The sequence below is a fragment of the Chlorocebus sabaeus genome, chromosome 5, assembly GCF_047675955.1.
Source record: "Chlorocebus sabaeus isolate Y175 chromosome 5, mChlSab1.0.hap1, whole genome shotgun sequence".
NCBI lineage: Eukaryota > Metazoa > Chordata > Mammalia > Primates > Cercopithecidae > Chlorocebus > Chlorocebus sabaeus.
The window spans coordinates 54,970,769-54,988,221 of NC_132908.1; the positions used below are offsets into that span (position 1 = coordinate 54,970,769).

Genomic DNA, 17,453 nt, shown 5'->3' on the forward strand with positions numbered 1-17,453 from the left:
AGAGCAGCCCTCACCAGACGCCAGAACCTTGATCTTGGACTTCCCAGCTTCCAGAACAGTGAAAAGTAAGTTTCTGTTCTTTATAAGTTACCCAGTCTCATGTATTTTACTATAGCGGCTCAAAAGGCATGAAGCCACCAAGCTTGTGCGTGATTATCACAGAGCTGCAAGGGTCCCTCTGACACCTGTCCACCCCTCAGGCTGAGCCCTCCTCTGGGTCAGCGAAGGTTAGGTCAGAAGGGCCTAGAGACCAGGCAGTCCCCGCAGGCTTTCCTGCACCAGCTATTTATGCAGCGTCCTAGATAGAACACGGGCTCCGGACCAGGCTGGCTGGGCTCAGCCACCTTCTAGCTGCATAACTTGGACAAATTTCTCTCTCTCTCTCCAAGCGTCAGTTTCCTTCTCCATAAGATAGGGATGGCAATAGAATGTCCCTCACAGAAGACCATGAGGACAAAATGAGATGCTAGAAGACAGTCTGGCACATGGTGGACTCTCAGCAAGGGAGCTGTCAAAGCCTTCACAGCCCCTGTTGTCTGCCGTAGGCAACTGAACAGACTCGCCCATATCCTCAAGAAGCTCGTGGTCCACTGCGGGGACAGGCAGGTAACGTGCAATGCATGCAGGAAGGAGGAAGCAGAGGTTGCTGGGGAGTGTGGTAGGGGCTCTGCCTCTGATAGCTGCGGGGCCTTGGGCAGGGCTACGGGCCGCCCTGCACCTCCACATCACCTGTTGCCTGCAAGTTTCAGAACCCAAAAGGGGCCGATCAAACCCCCGTCATACTGGTTCTGGCCATCAGAGGGCGCGCGAAGCAGTGTTTAGCGGGACGGAGCAGCACCCCCAACTCTGCAAACCCCTGGGCTGTCCGGGAGCTGGGTGCTTATGCCGCTGGGCCACCAACAGAGAGACGACATAGGCGTGATGTCCACAAAACTCTGGCTTTCCCAAACCGTTCCCGGCTGGAGGAATCTTCCAACGACATGGCACATAGTCTCCTTGTCTTCCACACTGTTGGGTCTGTGGGGACCCTCTGTGCTTCAGGCTGGGCAGAACGGGGCAGGAGAGCACTGGGGCAGGATGCGGGGCCTAGCATTTGTAGGAGCTCGGGACCCTGAGCCCCTGGCACCCAGCAAGCACTCCACAAATGCTCGCTTTGTAAAAGTTGTTATTCTTCATGCTACTGGAATTTCTAAGGAATCCTCCTTCATTACTCGTACTTGGCTCACATGTTGCGGTTCCCTGCAGGATGTCATTTGGGAAGGAGTATTGCTGCCAAGGAAGCGTGCCCTTCCCACTGCTAGGCAGCTCGAGCTCCTCTGGCAGAGGGCCCTGCAGAAGGCGGTCCCAGACAGCTGTCCCCCTGCCCTGCCCCCGCCCTGCTCTGCTTACCCTCCCTTCCCCGAGCTGCTCAGTGACGGATGTGCCAGTCTTAGCTCCAGGGAAGAGAGTTCTTAGTTTATTGGGGCACGAGCCCCTTTGAGAATCTAGAGAAAGCCAGCTCTGTTTCCCTAGAAAAGCCAACATATGCTCAAATTTTAGCTCCGATGTCTGGTGGGTTTGTGACCCCCAAAAAGCTCTATACCCCAGGTTATTAACTCCTTTCCTGCCATGCTGGCTTCCCCCCTAACAATAGCCATAGCTAGGCACAGGGGTCACTGACACCTGCTCAGGCCCAGGCTAGACATGCCACACATATTTATTTATTATTTCTCATAAGAAATCTGGATGTAAGCTACCCGCATTGTGCCTGTGGGAACACTGGGTCTCAGAAAGGATAAGGTCACAGAGCTCAATTCCATGCTGAAATTGTGGTCTCCCCTTTGCAGAGAAAGAGCCTTCAAGTCCCTCTCTGCCTCCTTGTGATGGGTTAAATGAATGAAGAAGTGAATGAATGCATGGCCTAATCAAGGCTCAGGAGCGGGGCTGTGAATGGGAATGGGTAACAGGGCCACTGGTGACGTGGGGAAGCGTTAGATCCTGACCCCATCCCTGATATTCTCCATCCCACAGTGGCTCTCAGGGACTCCCCTCCTGCCTGCCTGGGTAGCCCTGGCCTCTGGTACATCTCTTTCAAGACAAAGTCTCGCTCTGCCACCCAGGCTGGAGTGCAGTGATCTCAGCTCACTGCAACCTCCACCTCCCGGGTTCGAGCAATCTTCCCATCTCAGCCTCTTGAGTAGCTGGAATTACAAGCATATACCACCATGCCCAGTTAACTTTTATATTTTTTTGTAGAGGGGAAGTTTCGCCATATTGCCCAGGCTGGTCTTGAACTTGTGAGCTCAAGCAGTCTGCCTGCCTGAGCCTCCAAAAGTGCTGGGATTAGACATGAGCCACCAAAATCAGCCTGGGACATCTCTGTAAAGGTGTGGCTCCCCCTCAGGGCAGGGCTCACGGCAGAAGGCAACCACCGTAGCCATGGTGGCTGAGGTTAGGGCATCTATACTGGGAGGAGACGTTCAGTACAATTAACCACTCTACGAAGCCGCCACCTTGGGTGCAAGCAACCCACCTGTTCCCAACTGGGAGCAAGGGCCTGGGGGTGGACAGCTGGACCACGGGCATTTTGTGTCACTAGTGGGCACAGCCCAGGGTGAGGTGGGACACCCTTCGGTGAGTAACTCCCCACTGGACCTTTCCTTCTTCCACCTTCTCATCCTCACTGCGGCTGACTGAGCGCCCACTGTGCCCAGGCACTGCAGCAGGGGCTCAGAAGCGTCTACTCCTCTGTCACCTCTTTAGGGTGGGAGTCCCATTTGCAGCCCCATTTTGCAGGTAAGGGAACTGAGGCCCAGAAAAGAGAACTGGCCTGTCTTTGCTGCCAGGGGGCAGCTCTAGGAGTCACGCTTGGGACTCCTCATCCCTCATCCCTCAAGCCTCCCTTCTGATTCTGCAGGCCCAGCCCCCATCCTGTGCGCATCCCTCCTGCCCACATCCCTCCTGCCCACATCCCTCCTGCCCACCCTGACCTCCGTCCCCTAGGTCAAGCCACCTGTTGGTCTGGAGGGTTTGCAGCTCTCTCTGACACAGCAGCGCCCCTTGCTGGCTGTCTGCTGCCTGCTCTCACTCCCGGTGCACTCTCCCATCAGCACGAGGGTGGGCTTTCCAAGACCCCTCCCTCTGCTCACTCTCCTGCTTAAGGCTTTTGACAGGGCAGGGGAGAAAGTGTCATCTTTAACACCATCCAGCCTTAAAATGAGGCGCACACCTGTAACCCTAGAACTTCGGGAGGCCAATCGCAGGCAGATAGCTTGAACTCAGGAAGCCGAGACCAGCCTGGGCAACACGGTAGAACTCCATATATCCAAAAAATACAAAATTAGCTAGGTGCAGTGGCATGTGCCTGTGATCCCAGCTACTCGGGAGGCTGAGGTGGGGGGATCACTTGAGCCCAGGAGGCGTAGGTTGCAATGAGCCGAGATCATGCCACTGCACTCCAGTCTGAGCAACAGAGAGCAGACCCTGTCTCAAAAAATAATAATAATAATAATGGAGGTGGCATATATGTGGGAACTCTGTCTACTTTCCAATGGACCTCTCTATAAACTTCAAGCCACTTTTTAAAAAATTAAGTCTGTTCATGAAAATAATTTTTAAACTTTTTTTTTTTTTTTTTTTTGAGACGGAGTCTTGCTGTCTGTTGCCCAGGCTGGAGTACAGTGACATAATTTTGGCTCACTGCAACCTCCCCGATCCAGGTTCCAGTGATTCTTCTCCTGCCTCAGCCTCCCAAGTAGCTGGGATTACAGGCGTGCACCACCATGCCTGGCTAATTTTTGTATTTTTAGTAGAGATGTGGTTTTGCCATGTCAACTAGGCTACTCTCAAATTCTTGGCCTCAAGTGATCTGCCCACCTTGGCCTCCCAAAGTACTGAGATTACAGGCATGAGTCACTGTTCCTGGCTAAAAAAACTTTTTTAAATGTTTGTAACTTTTGATGACTTTTGGTGAAATCAACAGTGCTTATGCCTGCCTCCCCCACTCCCTCTGGCCACCAGACTGGCACTTTTCCTTTTCATTGAGGCAGTTAGGACTCTGTGGCCATGACACCTGGGTTCAAATCCCAGCTCTGTAACTCATGAACCGTGTGACTGGCATCTGCTACCTCATCTGTAAAATGGGGATGGTGCAGTACCTATCCGATGTGATGGTTGTGAGTTACTGTGTTCAGTGCTTTAAATAGGGCTGGCACGAAATAGGTATCCTACAAGCCTTGCTGCCATTATCATCATCATTGTCACCATCATCACCATTGTAAACCAAAAATAAATTATAAGGCCCCCAACCATCGGAACAGACCCCTCCTCTTGGCCAAGGGCTTTCTGGAGTTATCTGAAAACCTAATTCAGGCCATGAAGGAAGAGGGGGTCGGACATGCCTCATTATACTCCTCCAGCGTTAACATCAACGCAGACCTTAAGTCTGGTAAGAAACATTACAGTCTCTTTTCTCTAAAGCCCACTACTTAGAGGCTTCATCTGCATGAAAATACCTAGCTCACCACAACCCCTTATCATAACCCAGACATTTCTTTCTACTGATAGCTCTTTCAACCAATTGCTAAGCAGGGAATTATTATTATTATTATTATTATTATTATTATTATTATTATTATTATTTTGAGACAGAGTCTTGCTCTGTCACCCAGGCTGGAGTGCAATGGCGCAATTTCATCTCACCACAACCTCCACCTCCCAGGTTCAAGCAATTCTTGTGCCTCCGCCTCCTGAGTAACTGAGACTACAGGTGCTGCCACAACGCCTGGCTAATTTTTGAATTTTTAGTAGAGATGGGATTTTGCTGTGTGGGTCAGGCTGGTCTCGAACTCCTGATCTCAGGTGATCTGCCTGCCTCGGCCTCCCAAAGTGTTGGGATTACAGGTGTGAGCCACCAAGTCCGGCCTTTTTTGTTTGTTTGTTTTGTTTTGTTTTGTTTTTTTCCAAGCAGAGACTTTTAAAATCTACGTATGCCCTGGGGCCACTCCTCCCTTTGAGCTGTCCCACCCTTCCAGATCTAACCAATATAAACCTTACATGTATTGATTGATGTATTCTGTCCCCCTAAAATGTATAAAAGCAAGCTGCACCCCGACCACCTTGGGCACATGTCATCAGGAACCGCTGAGGCTGTACCATGGATGTGTCCTTAACTTTGGCAAAATACACTTTCTAAATTGATTGAAACTTGTGCCAGATACTTTTTGGTTCACACGTCATCATCATCACTCTGGCAAGTCTCATAATGGATGGCGGCTCTCTGATTGGCAAGTGGGTCTCCCCTTGTTCGCCAGTGCCTGCATGGTAGCAGTGCCTGGGGAGCTGTGCTGGGGAGTATTCTCTGGCCTCATTCCCTCTTGGCCGTGCCCAGGGAAGCAGGAGTAGACGCACACATACAATGTATTTGCACACCCTTCTAGAGTTTGGATGCAGAAAGGATCTGTCTAGCAAGTCTTGTTCACACCAGTACCTCCGGTCTGACACATATAGTTGCTCAGGAAACCTTAGCTTAGGGAAGACGTGGTGACCTGGCTCTTTTTCCGTTTGTTTATTTGTTTGTTTATGGTTTTTTTTTTTTTTTTTTTTTTTTGAGACGGAGTTTTGCTTTTGTCACTCAGGCTGGAATGCAATGGCATGATCTCGGCTCATTGCAACCTCCACCTCCTGGGTTCAAGAGATTATCCTGCCTCAGCCTTCCCAGTAGCTGGGATTACAGGCATGCATCACCACGCCCAGCTAATTTTTGTATTTTTAGTAGAGATGGGGTTTTACCATGTTGGCCAGGCTGGTCTCGAACTCCTGGTATCAGGTGATCCACCTGCCTCAGCCTCCCAAAGTTTTGTGAGCCACCACAACTGGCCCAAGACGTGGCTCTTGAGCCTTGTCATGCCAGTGATTGCTTAGGAGCAAAGTGGCCTTGGCAATACAGCAGCAATAAGACTCCTTCCCGGAGTCTCTGTGCTGTGAATTATAAAGAACAGGAAGGTCCCCCAGGCGTGGCCCTTGGGGGATGACTGTGGCTCACCTGTTTCCCACGCCATCGTAAACCCAGTGAGTGGAACCGAGGCCCTCATAGGCCGATGCCCAGTAATAAAGACAGGAATTCAAGTGCAGGCTGTAGAGAAGGTAGGCTGTGGTCCTGATGACCCTGCAGAAGGAACGTAGCACATTAACACAGTGGTGGAAGGGGACGATGAGGGATAGACACCTGGCCAGCGGAAGCCAACCCATGGGTGGGCTGGCCCGACTGGATGCTTTGTTGAGATTGTGCCAGTTAGGAAGGGTGGTGCTTGAATGGGGCGTTGTAACGACCTGGGGCTAGAATTGGCACAGAGGTAGCAGAGCTGACTGTGCACTGGGGGAGTGGAGGGGCCAGGGGGGAAATGTGTGTTGGGGGAAGAGCAGGGAGGGACTGATGTGTGCAGAGAAGTTGAGTTGAAGATGGGGCCATGTCGCGCCAGGAGAGATGTGAACAGGAGCCTTGCTCCCTAGCACGGCCTGGCTGGTCTTGCGCCTCATCCTCAGACATCTGTGAAACAGCCACCGCCACCTTACAGCTGTTCCCGTTCTGTTAGAGCTGGCTGCGGGCTCCAGTTCCCTGAACTGAGGCCAAAATGAGGCCCAGCTCACTGCAACGCTGGTAAGCCCCTCGTGCCAGCCGATGCGTGCCCTCATCACAATGAGGGGTATGGGATATGCCTGGTTCTCTAAATAACAAACATTTCTCTGGGAAAGAGGAGGCGGGACCAGAAAGACACCTGGCTTCCAGTGGAGATGGGGCCTAGAGGTCAGTGGGGGTAGACAATGCCTTGCTGTCTGTTCTCTAGGTACAAACTTCCTCTGTTGTGTGTGTGTGTGTGCATTGTGTGTGTCATTTGTGTTGTGTGTGTGCATTGTGTGTGTTGTGTGTATGTGCACTGTATGTGTTGTGTCATGTATGTTGTTTGTGTTGTGTTGTGTGTGTCATATATCTGTTGTGTGTGTTGTGCGTGTATGTGTTGTGTGTTATGTGTATTGTGTGTGTGCGTTGTGTGTTGTGTTGTGTGTGTTGTGTGTCTGTGTGTGTTGTGTGTGTATGTGTGTCATGTGTGTTGTGTTGTGTGTGTTGTGCGTGTGTCGTGTATGCTGTCGTGTGTGCTGTCGTGTGTGTTGTGTGTGTTTGTGAGTGTTGTGTGTGTGCATGCACGCACACGCAGGGGGAGTCTCACCTGTACACGTAGGCTTTGCTGAGGATGGATTCCAGGCGGTTGTTAAACTCGAAGAAGGCCATGTACTGGAGGGAGAGCAGGGCATGAGAGCAGCCCACCGCCTGCGGGTAGCATGCTGCTCCCACGCCCACGAGCGCCGGGACTCAGGGCTCTTCCTGCAGCCCCCGGGAGGAGGGAATAGGACGGTGAGCATTCAAAATCAGAAATCCTCCGCCCCTTGATGGGTAGGGGCCAGAAACTCCATTTAGGAATCTGAAGAAAGTCATAGCCCGTCTTCCCTTAGAAATGACATGTAATCTTGTTCTCACAATTTGCATATAATTTCAGGGGACTCCCGGACGCTCTGAGCCCTATCATGAGACTTTTAGGGGTATATGCATCCAGGTTAAAGATGCTGTTTTTAATGTTTCTTATAAAGAAAACAATTTAATAAAGAGACAGCATCCCTAACACCCCACTCTTATACCCTTCAAAGGTTTATTTATAATAATAGAAGTATATTAATAACTACTTTTCTTTATTGAGCACCTACTATATGACTGGCATATGCCTTTTTTATTTTTTTATTTTTAGAGACAGAGTCTCACTCTGTCACTCAGACTGGAGTGCAGTGGTGCGATCATAGATAACTGCAGCCTCGAACTTCTGGGCTCAAGCGATTTTTCGGCCTCAGCCTCCTAAGTAGCTGGGACTACAGGGCACACATCACCACTCTTGGGTAATTTTTAAATTTTTTGTAGAGACAGGGTCTCACTGTGTTACCCAGGTTGGTCTCAAATTTCTAGGCTCAAGTGATCCTCCTGCCTCAGCCTCCTAAATTGCTGATATTACGAGCATAAGCCACCGCACCCAGCCAGCATATACAATTATATACATTACCTTATTCCTTATTTACATATGAAGGATGTATTATCATTCTCCTTTGACAGAAGTTGGTGCTCAGGGAAGTCCAATAACTTGTCCAAAGCACACAGCTGGTATGTGAGAGAGTCAGCATTCAAACCCAGGCCAGACCCAAAGCTGCAAGCTCTCTCCTTATGCTATACCACCTCTAGATCTTTGCATTTATTTTTTGATATTTGAAAACAGTATTTATGAAGATTCCCTAAGGGATATTCCAGTTATCATCCATGTGTTCATTCTAATTCCAGCCACAGTTTAAACTGGAGGCAGAAAGAACAGGGGCTTGGATGGCTCACTCAAAGAGTTTTGTCCACTGAGGGGTGTTCAATGTTAGGACTGTGAGTTATGCCCCCTCACTGGGGCCATCATGTGAACCAAGATATGGATCTCACCTCTACATCTGGGGTGAAACTTGGCCTGTGGACCCAACATTCCTCACTCTGATGTTTGACTCTAAAGCAACCTCTGCAGCCCCTGGGAGGCTGGCATGTGTCAAATAAGAATGGTGCCACTTCCACTTTCCCTCTTCCTCTTGGCAGCCAGGAAGCTCAGAGGCAGCTTCCATGCTCGATTCCACATAGGTGTGCTTTCTTTTCATCAGGGCACTTGCATGCCCGCTAGTTTTCTCTGCCCTGTTTCTCTGAGTTGTTCATGGTATTGCATTTGTCTTTTTTGTAAATTCCCTCAGTACTGTTTTCGGAAAAAGGCACCAAGCATCATTTCAGGAGAGAGATGAATGTGATTGGTTGGCTACCAAAATCCATTTGGGGGATCCTGAATGTTCTGAGTGGCTATCCACCCTGGTCACATGACAGGACCATGGCCAGCTGTGGCAGCCAGACCATCCTGGAGACTTTGGCTCTGTCCAGTGAGTGGCAGAAGGAATGGCTGGAATGACACTGAGGCCTGGCCAATGATGAAACGGGTGTCTGGCTGTGCATTCAAATCCATCCCTGGCACTTCCTTGCTCCTGTGACCTAGGGCAAGTGCCCCAGCCTCTCCAAGCACCAATGCCCCCATTTTTTAGGCAGAGACCATCATAAAGCAGAAACCCCCTCTTGAGAGTATCTATAATCACCGAGAGCATAACCAGTGGAGTCAGATGACCTGCATTCGAATTCGGGCTCCACTCCCTCCTGGCTCTGTGACTTTGGGCCAATTACTTAATCTCTCTATGCCCCAGTCCCTTCATTTGCAAAACGCTGGCAATAACACTACCTAACATGCAGCACCACCAAGCACTAGCAATTGTAATGAACTTTCCACCGAGACACACATGGAATAAACACATCTCCCCTCGGGCCATCCCTCAAGGACGCTCCCCTCCCCAGTGCTACAGGGGGCAGATAGGAAGATGCCAGTGCCGGTGCAGAGCAGGGATGAGCTGAAGGCCTAGGGTGGGGGGCCCAGCAGTCCTACCTTTAAACAGCGGGGCAGGCGAAGGAGGGGGTTCACACCGACTTTCAAATAGAGAAAATCCAAGGGCAGGAGGCTGAGCAGGTCCATCTGAAATCCCCATGGGACACCACGGGGGTAAAAACAGGTGACCCCAGGGTTGAGGGTGAGGGGAGAGGCGGAGTCTCTCCCTTCCATGGAAAGGTGAGGTTAGAATGCCCCAGGAGAGCTTCAAACTAGAGGGCAGAAGGTGTCCCACCAACAAGCCCTTGTTTGCTTCAAAGCCCATGTTGCCAGCCCCAAGGGCAGTTTCATTATCCCCGATAGTGGCTGCTGTGCCGTACAGTGGGAGCGGGAGTGGTACAGACACAATGAAAGGTGGCTTCTGGCCAGGCGCGGTGGCTTATGCCTGTAATCCCAGCACTTTGGGAGGCCAAGGCGGGCAGATCACTTGACATCAGGAGTTTGAGACCAGACTGCCCAACACAGTGAAACTCTGTCTCTTCTAAAAATATAAAAATTAGCTGAGTGTGGTGGCGCACACCTGTAATCCCAGAAACTAGGGAGGCTGAGGCAGGAGGAGCGCTTGAACCAGGAGACAGAGGTTGCAGTGAGCTGAGATCACACCATTGAACTCTAACCTGGGAGACAGAGTTAGACTCTGTCTCAAAAAAAAAGAAAAAGAAAAAAGAAAGGTAGCTTCTGGGGGCCACCCAGCCCATGCTGGTCTCCTGGGGCTTGTGGCTTGGAGGACACTCCCACAGGGACCAGCATCCCTCCGTGTGGCAGAAACCACATCTCATGAGCCCCCCAGGGCCCTCTGAGGCCCCTCCTTCTGAAACCCCGCAGAGGCTAAAACTTGCATTCCCCACACTCACCTTGAAGCGGCGAGACTTCAGGTAGTTATTTCGCATGTCCTTTTTGTCCGTCTGAAAGAAAGGGAATAATGATGGTGAAATGACCTTACAGCTTAATCCCTCACCCTGTGGGGAGCAATTGTGAAATTTCCCGAAGAATCCCACCCTCAAATGAGCATAACAGCTCGAGGACCCTCTGAGTCTTGGTAAAAGCCTTGAGTTTTACAGGTGGAGAGGCCCGGCCCCCAGGGAGGAGAGATTTGTTCTGGTCACCCAGCTGGATCCTGATTTCTTGGGTGGAAATCGAGCACATTAAGCTTATTCTCTCTGCCTACTGGTCTTACCTGGGCCATTTGCACATCTATTTTCTGAGGAATTGGTAACCACTCTGATCAGGCCAGAAAAGAAGTTCTCCAAGGAAATCTCTTTACTTTTTACTTTACTTCCTTTAAATCTCTCCAAGGAAAATTGTTTAGAAGCAAAACCTCAGCTCGTCTGCACACAGCAAAACACGCACCGCCGGGGTGGAATTTTGGAAAGTGACCCACACTGGGAGACAGGGACTGTGTCTCCTGTTCCTGAGAAGTCACAGTCAGGGCCTCAGTTTCCTCCCTAGTAAGGCGGGAGTGGTGCGCGGGGCTGGACCAGCGGCCAGAGTCTCAAACTGGCCCAAGTAGGAGAGCATCAGTGTGTTCTTTGCAGGACCCTTGGGAGAAGTCAATTGCCAGCAGTTACCTGTGCTGAGCGCCCTGCATGCATCGTTTCAACCAATCTTCATGGCAACACTGGGAGGTGGAAGCTATTACTATCCCCATTCTACAGATGAGAAAACAGACGCGATTCAGCTAGCTGTGGTGGAGGTGGGATTCAAACCAGGTACATCTTCACTAAAGACCATTCTCTGGACCACTTCTCTATCTTTGATTCCGTCAAGTGGTCCAGGAACTATTTCACCTATGAGCAATATGTGATGTGCGTAATTTGAACATATCAAAGGCATGCAAAATAAACAACCATGCTGTTGAACAAGCACTGCAGCCATTCTTGAGATTTCCTTATTCATTTATTTTGTCATCTATGACAGCATCAGGGGTCAGTGCCCTGAAGGCTCTGGCTGAGGGGTCTGCCCCCGGTCACCCCGACACTACCTGCCTGTGACTCACAATGATATCCCCGCCTCTGACAAACTGCAGGCGTATCTGGAACACGGTGATGTCCAGGAAGTAGATGAGGTCACACAGGTAATCCATCAGCAGCCAGAGGTGGATGTTGTCCGGGGTCTGGTAGGGGAAGGCCCAGCGCACGGGAATCAGCCAACAGTTCCAATTCCAGGCCATCACCACAAAGAACAGCCATAGGATATACATCAGGTCTGTGGGGAAGATGGACGGGGCCACTGGAGTATCAGCCAGGCAAGGCTCTTCACTAGTTGAATCAGGTGGGGCTTTGTTCTTTCTACATTTCCACACTTTCCGTCAACTACTACATGTGGCACTTTTGTAAGTGTGTGTGTATATATGTGTGTATATATGAATATATGTATATATGTGGGTATATATATGTGTGTATGTATATATATGTGTGTATATATATATGTGTGTGTATATATATGTGCATATATATATGTATATATAACTCTTTGCTTTAGGAGCCAGGCACAGTGGCTCATGCCTGTAATCCCAGCACTTTGGGAGGCCCAGGTGGGAGGATTGCTTGAGCCCAGGAGTTTAAGACCAGCCTGGACAACATAGCAAGACCCTATCTCTACTTTTAAAAAAAAACAACTATCTGCTTTAAAAATAAATCACTGCTAAGCCCTAATAAATCAAATACTATCAGGAGGGAATATGCTGGTATTATAAGATAATAGGCAGCCAACTAGAAAACTTTCATTCTTCTTTAATTGCTTTCATTCTTCTTTAATTTTTTCCCAAAATGTATTTTCTGCCTTAGTAAATACAGAATAATAAATAATGCATGAAGGATGGACAGATAGATGGACAGACAGGTGAATGCATGCATGGATGGATGGGTATTCCAGATCATCTGGTTGGTTATTTGTTTATTTGTTTATTATTTTTTTAGATATGAGGTCTCACTATGTTGCCCAGGCTGATCCTGAACTCCTGGGCTCAAGCAATTCTTTCACTACAGGCTCTCACAGTGCCAGGATTACAGGTGTGAGCCACTGCACGCAGCCCACCAGGTCATTTGAGAAATCCAGTGGACACCAGGGTTGAAGTCCTGTCCCCCAAATGTGTGACCTTGAGAAAGTCCCTCTCTGGCACCTGCCCTCTTCTGAGAAATCACAGGAAAAGGTCAGATAAGAAAGGCAAGGAGTCCACTGTTAACTCTAAAGTGCTATGCACATATGAAGTGGTGTTATTTCCGAGAAATATGAAGTGGGCTTAAAGGAAAGCAATAGGAATTCACACTCCTGCCCTTTTTCTGTTCAGAGCAGGAAAAGGCCAGCACGACCAGAGTGAAAAAAGGACTTGGCCAAGAGTCAGGAGTCCTGGGTCTGCACTAAGTAGTTGCATCTTTACCCTTGCTGACTTCTCTGTGCCTTAGTTTCCTCATCTGTAAGATGGGTGTGATCTTATGTTCCTATTCCAGGGACTTTTGTTGTTGTTGTTTTTAAGACAGAGTCTCACTCTTTCACCTAGGTTGGAGTGCAATGGTGTGATCTTGGCTCAGTGCAATCTCCACCTCCTAGGTTCAAATGATTCTCCTGTTTCAGCCTCCTGAGTAGCTGGGATTACAGGTGTGCACCACCACACCCAGCTAATTTTTGTGTCTTTAATAGAGGCAGGGTTTCATCATGTTGGCCAGGCTGGGTTTATTTTGAGAATCAGGCAAGAAACTGTGGAATGGTTTTGAAAAGTATGAAAGGTCATGAACCCAGGTCGTCTGTGACTTCCCATCCCACCTCTTGAATCCCCTGACCCTCTTCCCATCCCGCTCTCACTCTCCTGCCCTCTCATGTTACACAGTGGGAACACCCATTCCCCAGGACTCACTGGTCAGCGGGTCAATGCTCTGGGGAAACTGGTACTTCCTCCAGGGACGGCGTTTGAACTTGCAGCAGAGCATGTCGCAATAGTGCTCCTCTTCCACTGGCTCGGCTTCCGTGGGCTTCGTGTCTGGAGCTGGCTCTGGGGCTTTCTTGGCTGGGGCTGTGGGATGACATTGGTGACTATCTGAACCAACCCTGAGGCCCACATAGATGATGCAGAGAGAAGGGTCCCAACTGCAGACCCTGGATCCAGAGCTGAGAGGACCCTGGCACCATTACGCAAGCTGCTGCAAGCTCTGTTGCAGAACCCAAGTCGCTCTCCTGGAGTGAACTCCCCAACTCCCTCCTCAACAGCAACAGCAACCTGGGTTCCCACCCAGAAACTCTTACCAACTACCAAGCTGGAACTGCTTCTCAGAAGCTGACCCAGACGAGTTGTTTCTGGGCCAGTTGGATGTTTCGGTGTCTGCTTGTGTGTCTATGCATAGACCCCCTTAGTTCCCTCTGATGAGATGGAGGCATTTTGTACCCAGTGTTTCCAGTACCCATGGTTGGAATGCTGAAGGGCCTAACAAAATCAGGGAAGTGTTGCTCCAGGTTTCTGAGATGGAATCTCAGCTCCTTCATCTCTAAAAACAGAGACCAGATGGGATCACAGCCTCCCTGTGTATCTATGATGATACTTTTGGTGACCCAGGGATTGGCTCTTATAGGTTCAATACGGCTATGTTTTCTAGCTTCAAGACTGTGACATCAGGCTCTGCATGGCCTGTTGTGGGCACCATGATTTCCAAGATACAGCCTTCCTCTGGAAAGATCTAAAAAATCTCCCTGACAAGAGATCATGTGTCTTATTTCCTCCCAATACCTTGAAAGAAAAGAAACATTCGGATAGCCTCAATAAGAACTTTCAAGGCACTGACATCTCTGAAAAATAAGACTGCCTAGTCCAGAGCAGGCTGTGCACACAATCTGAGTGTAAGACCATAAGATACATTTTGGGTGGCACCACCCACCTACCAGTAGGAAAGGGATGGAAGGGTCAAGGAAGGCACTTCCCCGTGGGAGAGAGGGCCGAGTGCAAGTGGATTGTTGGCCAGAACTTTGATCTTCCCACTCTTGGGTACCTATCTCAACCTATGGACCCCAAATCCAGAGAGTGGGGATCTGGGCTTCTCTCATGGACCTCAACCATTTTCTTGGGGCCACCCTCGCCATGAGTTGACAGGGGATTTTGGAGGCCCCACCCCATCCCCGGCCAAGTAGGCCCCCTCCAGCTCCACACTCACAGGGCTTGGGGCTCTCCTCATCAGAGGTGACATCAGGGTCGATGAGTTTCTCCTTCACTTTCTCTGTCCGCTCCCTGAAGAGCTTCACCAGCTCCTGGAGCCGGTCGTTGATGATGGCGCTATTTGTGCTGGCCGCGGAGGCCGCACGGTCCTGGCCGCTGTGGGAACATCACCCAAAGCTGAGCAGGCTGAGCCGGGAGGGACCCCTGCGCCCCCAGGCCAGAGCTGTGCAGCGTCTGTGTCCCACCTTCTGGCAGAGCCTGAAGGAGGTAAGTCCTGCCCCCGTCTCCTTCTGACATCAGAAACCACAGACCCACTGTAATCTCCTAGGAGGAAATTCAGTCCGGGAATAATGCCCAGGTGTTCTGGCCCAGCTTTTGGAAAATGTACCACGTAGGCTCTGATTCAGATGGGCAGTTCTGGAAAACACGTGACTCCACTTGTAATTTAGGAGGAGACTCTTGGAACTCAGTTTAGAGTTCAGCAAAATTGGGCTGTTCATCCCAGTGCAGGGTTCACATGAGATACGTGTCCAGGGGCAGAACAGAGAGGGAGCAGGCCTACTTTGTTAGGCTTAGGATATAACTGCTGGAAAAAGCAGTGCAGATACATTCTATATCCCTTTAACTTACAGGAATTAAAGTTTCTGCACTGTCAGCAAGAGAGAGAGAGAAACAGAGAGAGACAGAGAATGAATGAGTCTGCCTAGCATTCAACTCAGTGTGGGGTGTGTGCCCTGGGTGCATTGAAGCAGGCCTGTGAATGTGCTTTCTTTCCTCTGAGTGGCCTCACTGAGATCATCTTGCTGAGCTGAATATCTTTTTTATCTTTTTTTTTTTTTCATACATTAAGACACAGAAACTGCAGTCGACTACTCTTTTTGAGCTTAACTGAGGAAGCAGGACTGGAGAAAACAAGTGTGTGGCTCTTTTTTTTTTTTTTTTTTTGAGATGAAGTTTCACTCTTGCCGCCCAGCTGGAGTGCAATGCTACGATCTCGGCTCATTCAACATTCACCTCCTGGGTTCAAGCAATTCTCTTGCCTCAACCTCCCGAGTAGCTGGGATTACAGGCACAAGGCACCACGCCTGGCTAATTTTTGTAGTTTTAGTAGACACAGGGTTTCACCATGTTGGCCAGGCTGGTCTCGAACTCCGGATCTCAGGTGATCCACCTGCCTCGGCCTCCCAAAGTGCTGGGATCACAGGCATGAGCCACTGTGCCCGGCCAAGTGTGGGGCTTCTAATGAGAGCTGGCATACAGGTGTGGCGGGGACATGAGCTGCTCCCCTACACTCATTCTCTCCTGTGGTGCATACTCACTGGGCCAGGGACCACGTGCCAGGCTCTCGCTATTGGAATGTGAGTTCTCAGGCACAATACATGCAACTAGGGGCCTCCTTGCTGAAGACAGGCCTGGAGTTCTCCCTTTCTAGTGGTGACCAGTGGGATATGGGAAGGTACGTGGAGAAAGTGGCAGAGCACTGTCATCTGGGTCCCTAAATGATTGCATGGAGCAGAACCTTCTGCTGACCTGATGCATGCAACTAGTGAGATGATGATGGTATATATGATACATCGTGTTCCTTAAGCCACTGAGCCTTTGAGGTCCATTTGTTACAGCAGGCTAGCCTGCCTAGCTAATACATGGGTCTCCAAGTTGACCTCTTTAAGAGTTTTCAAGAATAGGTTTTCTCATTATACCTCATTCCTGCCTTCGTTTCTGATATTAAACCCTACCCCTACCCCTACCCTACCTCATAAAATGTGAGTCCACTGCATGCTACCGTGGCCAACTGGACTGAGGTTGGGGTTGGGACTTCTTCTTGCTTATCTTTTCTAACTTTCCACAGCTCTGTTAAGCATAAACTGCATAAAATTGTGGATAGAAAAAAAGACTGAAAGGAGGAAGGAATGCCTGCTGTCTCCTGTGGCTCATCCAGGAGTCATGGCCAAGGACTGTGATGGGGATTCCAGGCAGAGCCCAGGGCTGGGGCATTCGCCATCCACCAGAGCTTCTCAGATCCTTCAGGAAGATACCTCCCACTGGCCCAGCCCTGGGGACAGTTCGATCTCCGAGACCCAGGTCCCAGTGCCATCGCAGTGGTTTCTTTCTTTTTTTTTCTTTTTTTTTTTTATGGAGTCTCGCTCTTGTCACCCAGGCTAGAGTGCAGAAGTGAGATTCAACTCACTGCAACCTCTACCTCCTGGGTTCAAGCAATTCTCCTGTCTTAGCCTCCCAAGTAGCTGGGACTACAGGCACGTGCCACCACACTTGGCTAATTTTTGTATTTTTAGTAGAGACAGGGTTTCACCATATTGGTCAGGCTGGTCTCAAACTCCTGACATCAGGTGATCTGCCCACCTCAGCCTCCCAAAGTGCTGGGATTATAGGCGTGAGTTACCGTGCCCGGCCGTCATCACAGTGGTTTCTAAACATTGTTCTGCAGGCCAGCCGCACCACATCCCCTGGGGAGTTCGGAAAATGTGGACTGATCCAGTGCAGCCAGATAGGGCCAGGGAATCTTTTTGTTTGTTTGTTTTTTCACAAACTCCCCAGGGCAGAACCCACTGGAGATCCTGGTGGTCCTCCCTGTCCCCACTGACCTTAAAGAAGTTCAGCAGCAGGAGCCCTGCTGGCAGCTCCCCTCAGCCTCTCCTTCACAAGGGGACCTCTGCCTAGAGATCCCTCCACAAGGGGACCTCAGCCTAGAGATCCCTCCCTCTCTGAGTGCTGCTGGCTGTGGACACAGCTGGGCCCAGAGGTTGAGCCCACTGGATTTTACAGGA

General features: G+C 50.0%; 1 protein-coding gene across 1 annotated transcript in view; it reads right to left on the bottom strand.

Annotated features, from left to right (window-relative positions):
- The window catches only part of CNGB1 (cyclic nucleotide gated channel subunit beta 1), an 88,325-nt gene that overhangs the window by 23,308 nt on the left and 47,564 nt on the right, over positions 1–17,453 (bottom strand). Inside the window, exons 18-24 of the mRNA XM_073015419.1 lie at positions 14,666–14,823; positions 13,381–13,536; positions 11,524–11,732; positions 10,382–10,432; positions 9,528–9,614; positions 7,206–7,270; positions 6,023–6,145 (exon numbers count right to left, since the gene is read on the bottom strand). Of these exons, the coding sequence (XP_072871520.1) occupies positions 6,023–6,145; positions 7,206–7,270; positions 9,528–9,614; positions 10,382–10,432; positions 11,524–11,732; positions 13,381–13,536; positions 14,666–14,823 (849 nt within the window). The remainder of the gene's footprint in view (positions 1–6,022; positions 6,146–7,205; positions 7,271–9,527; positions 9,615–10,381; positions 10,433–11,523; positions 11,733–13,380; positions 13,537–14,665; positions 14,824–17,453) is intronic.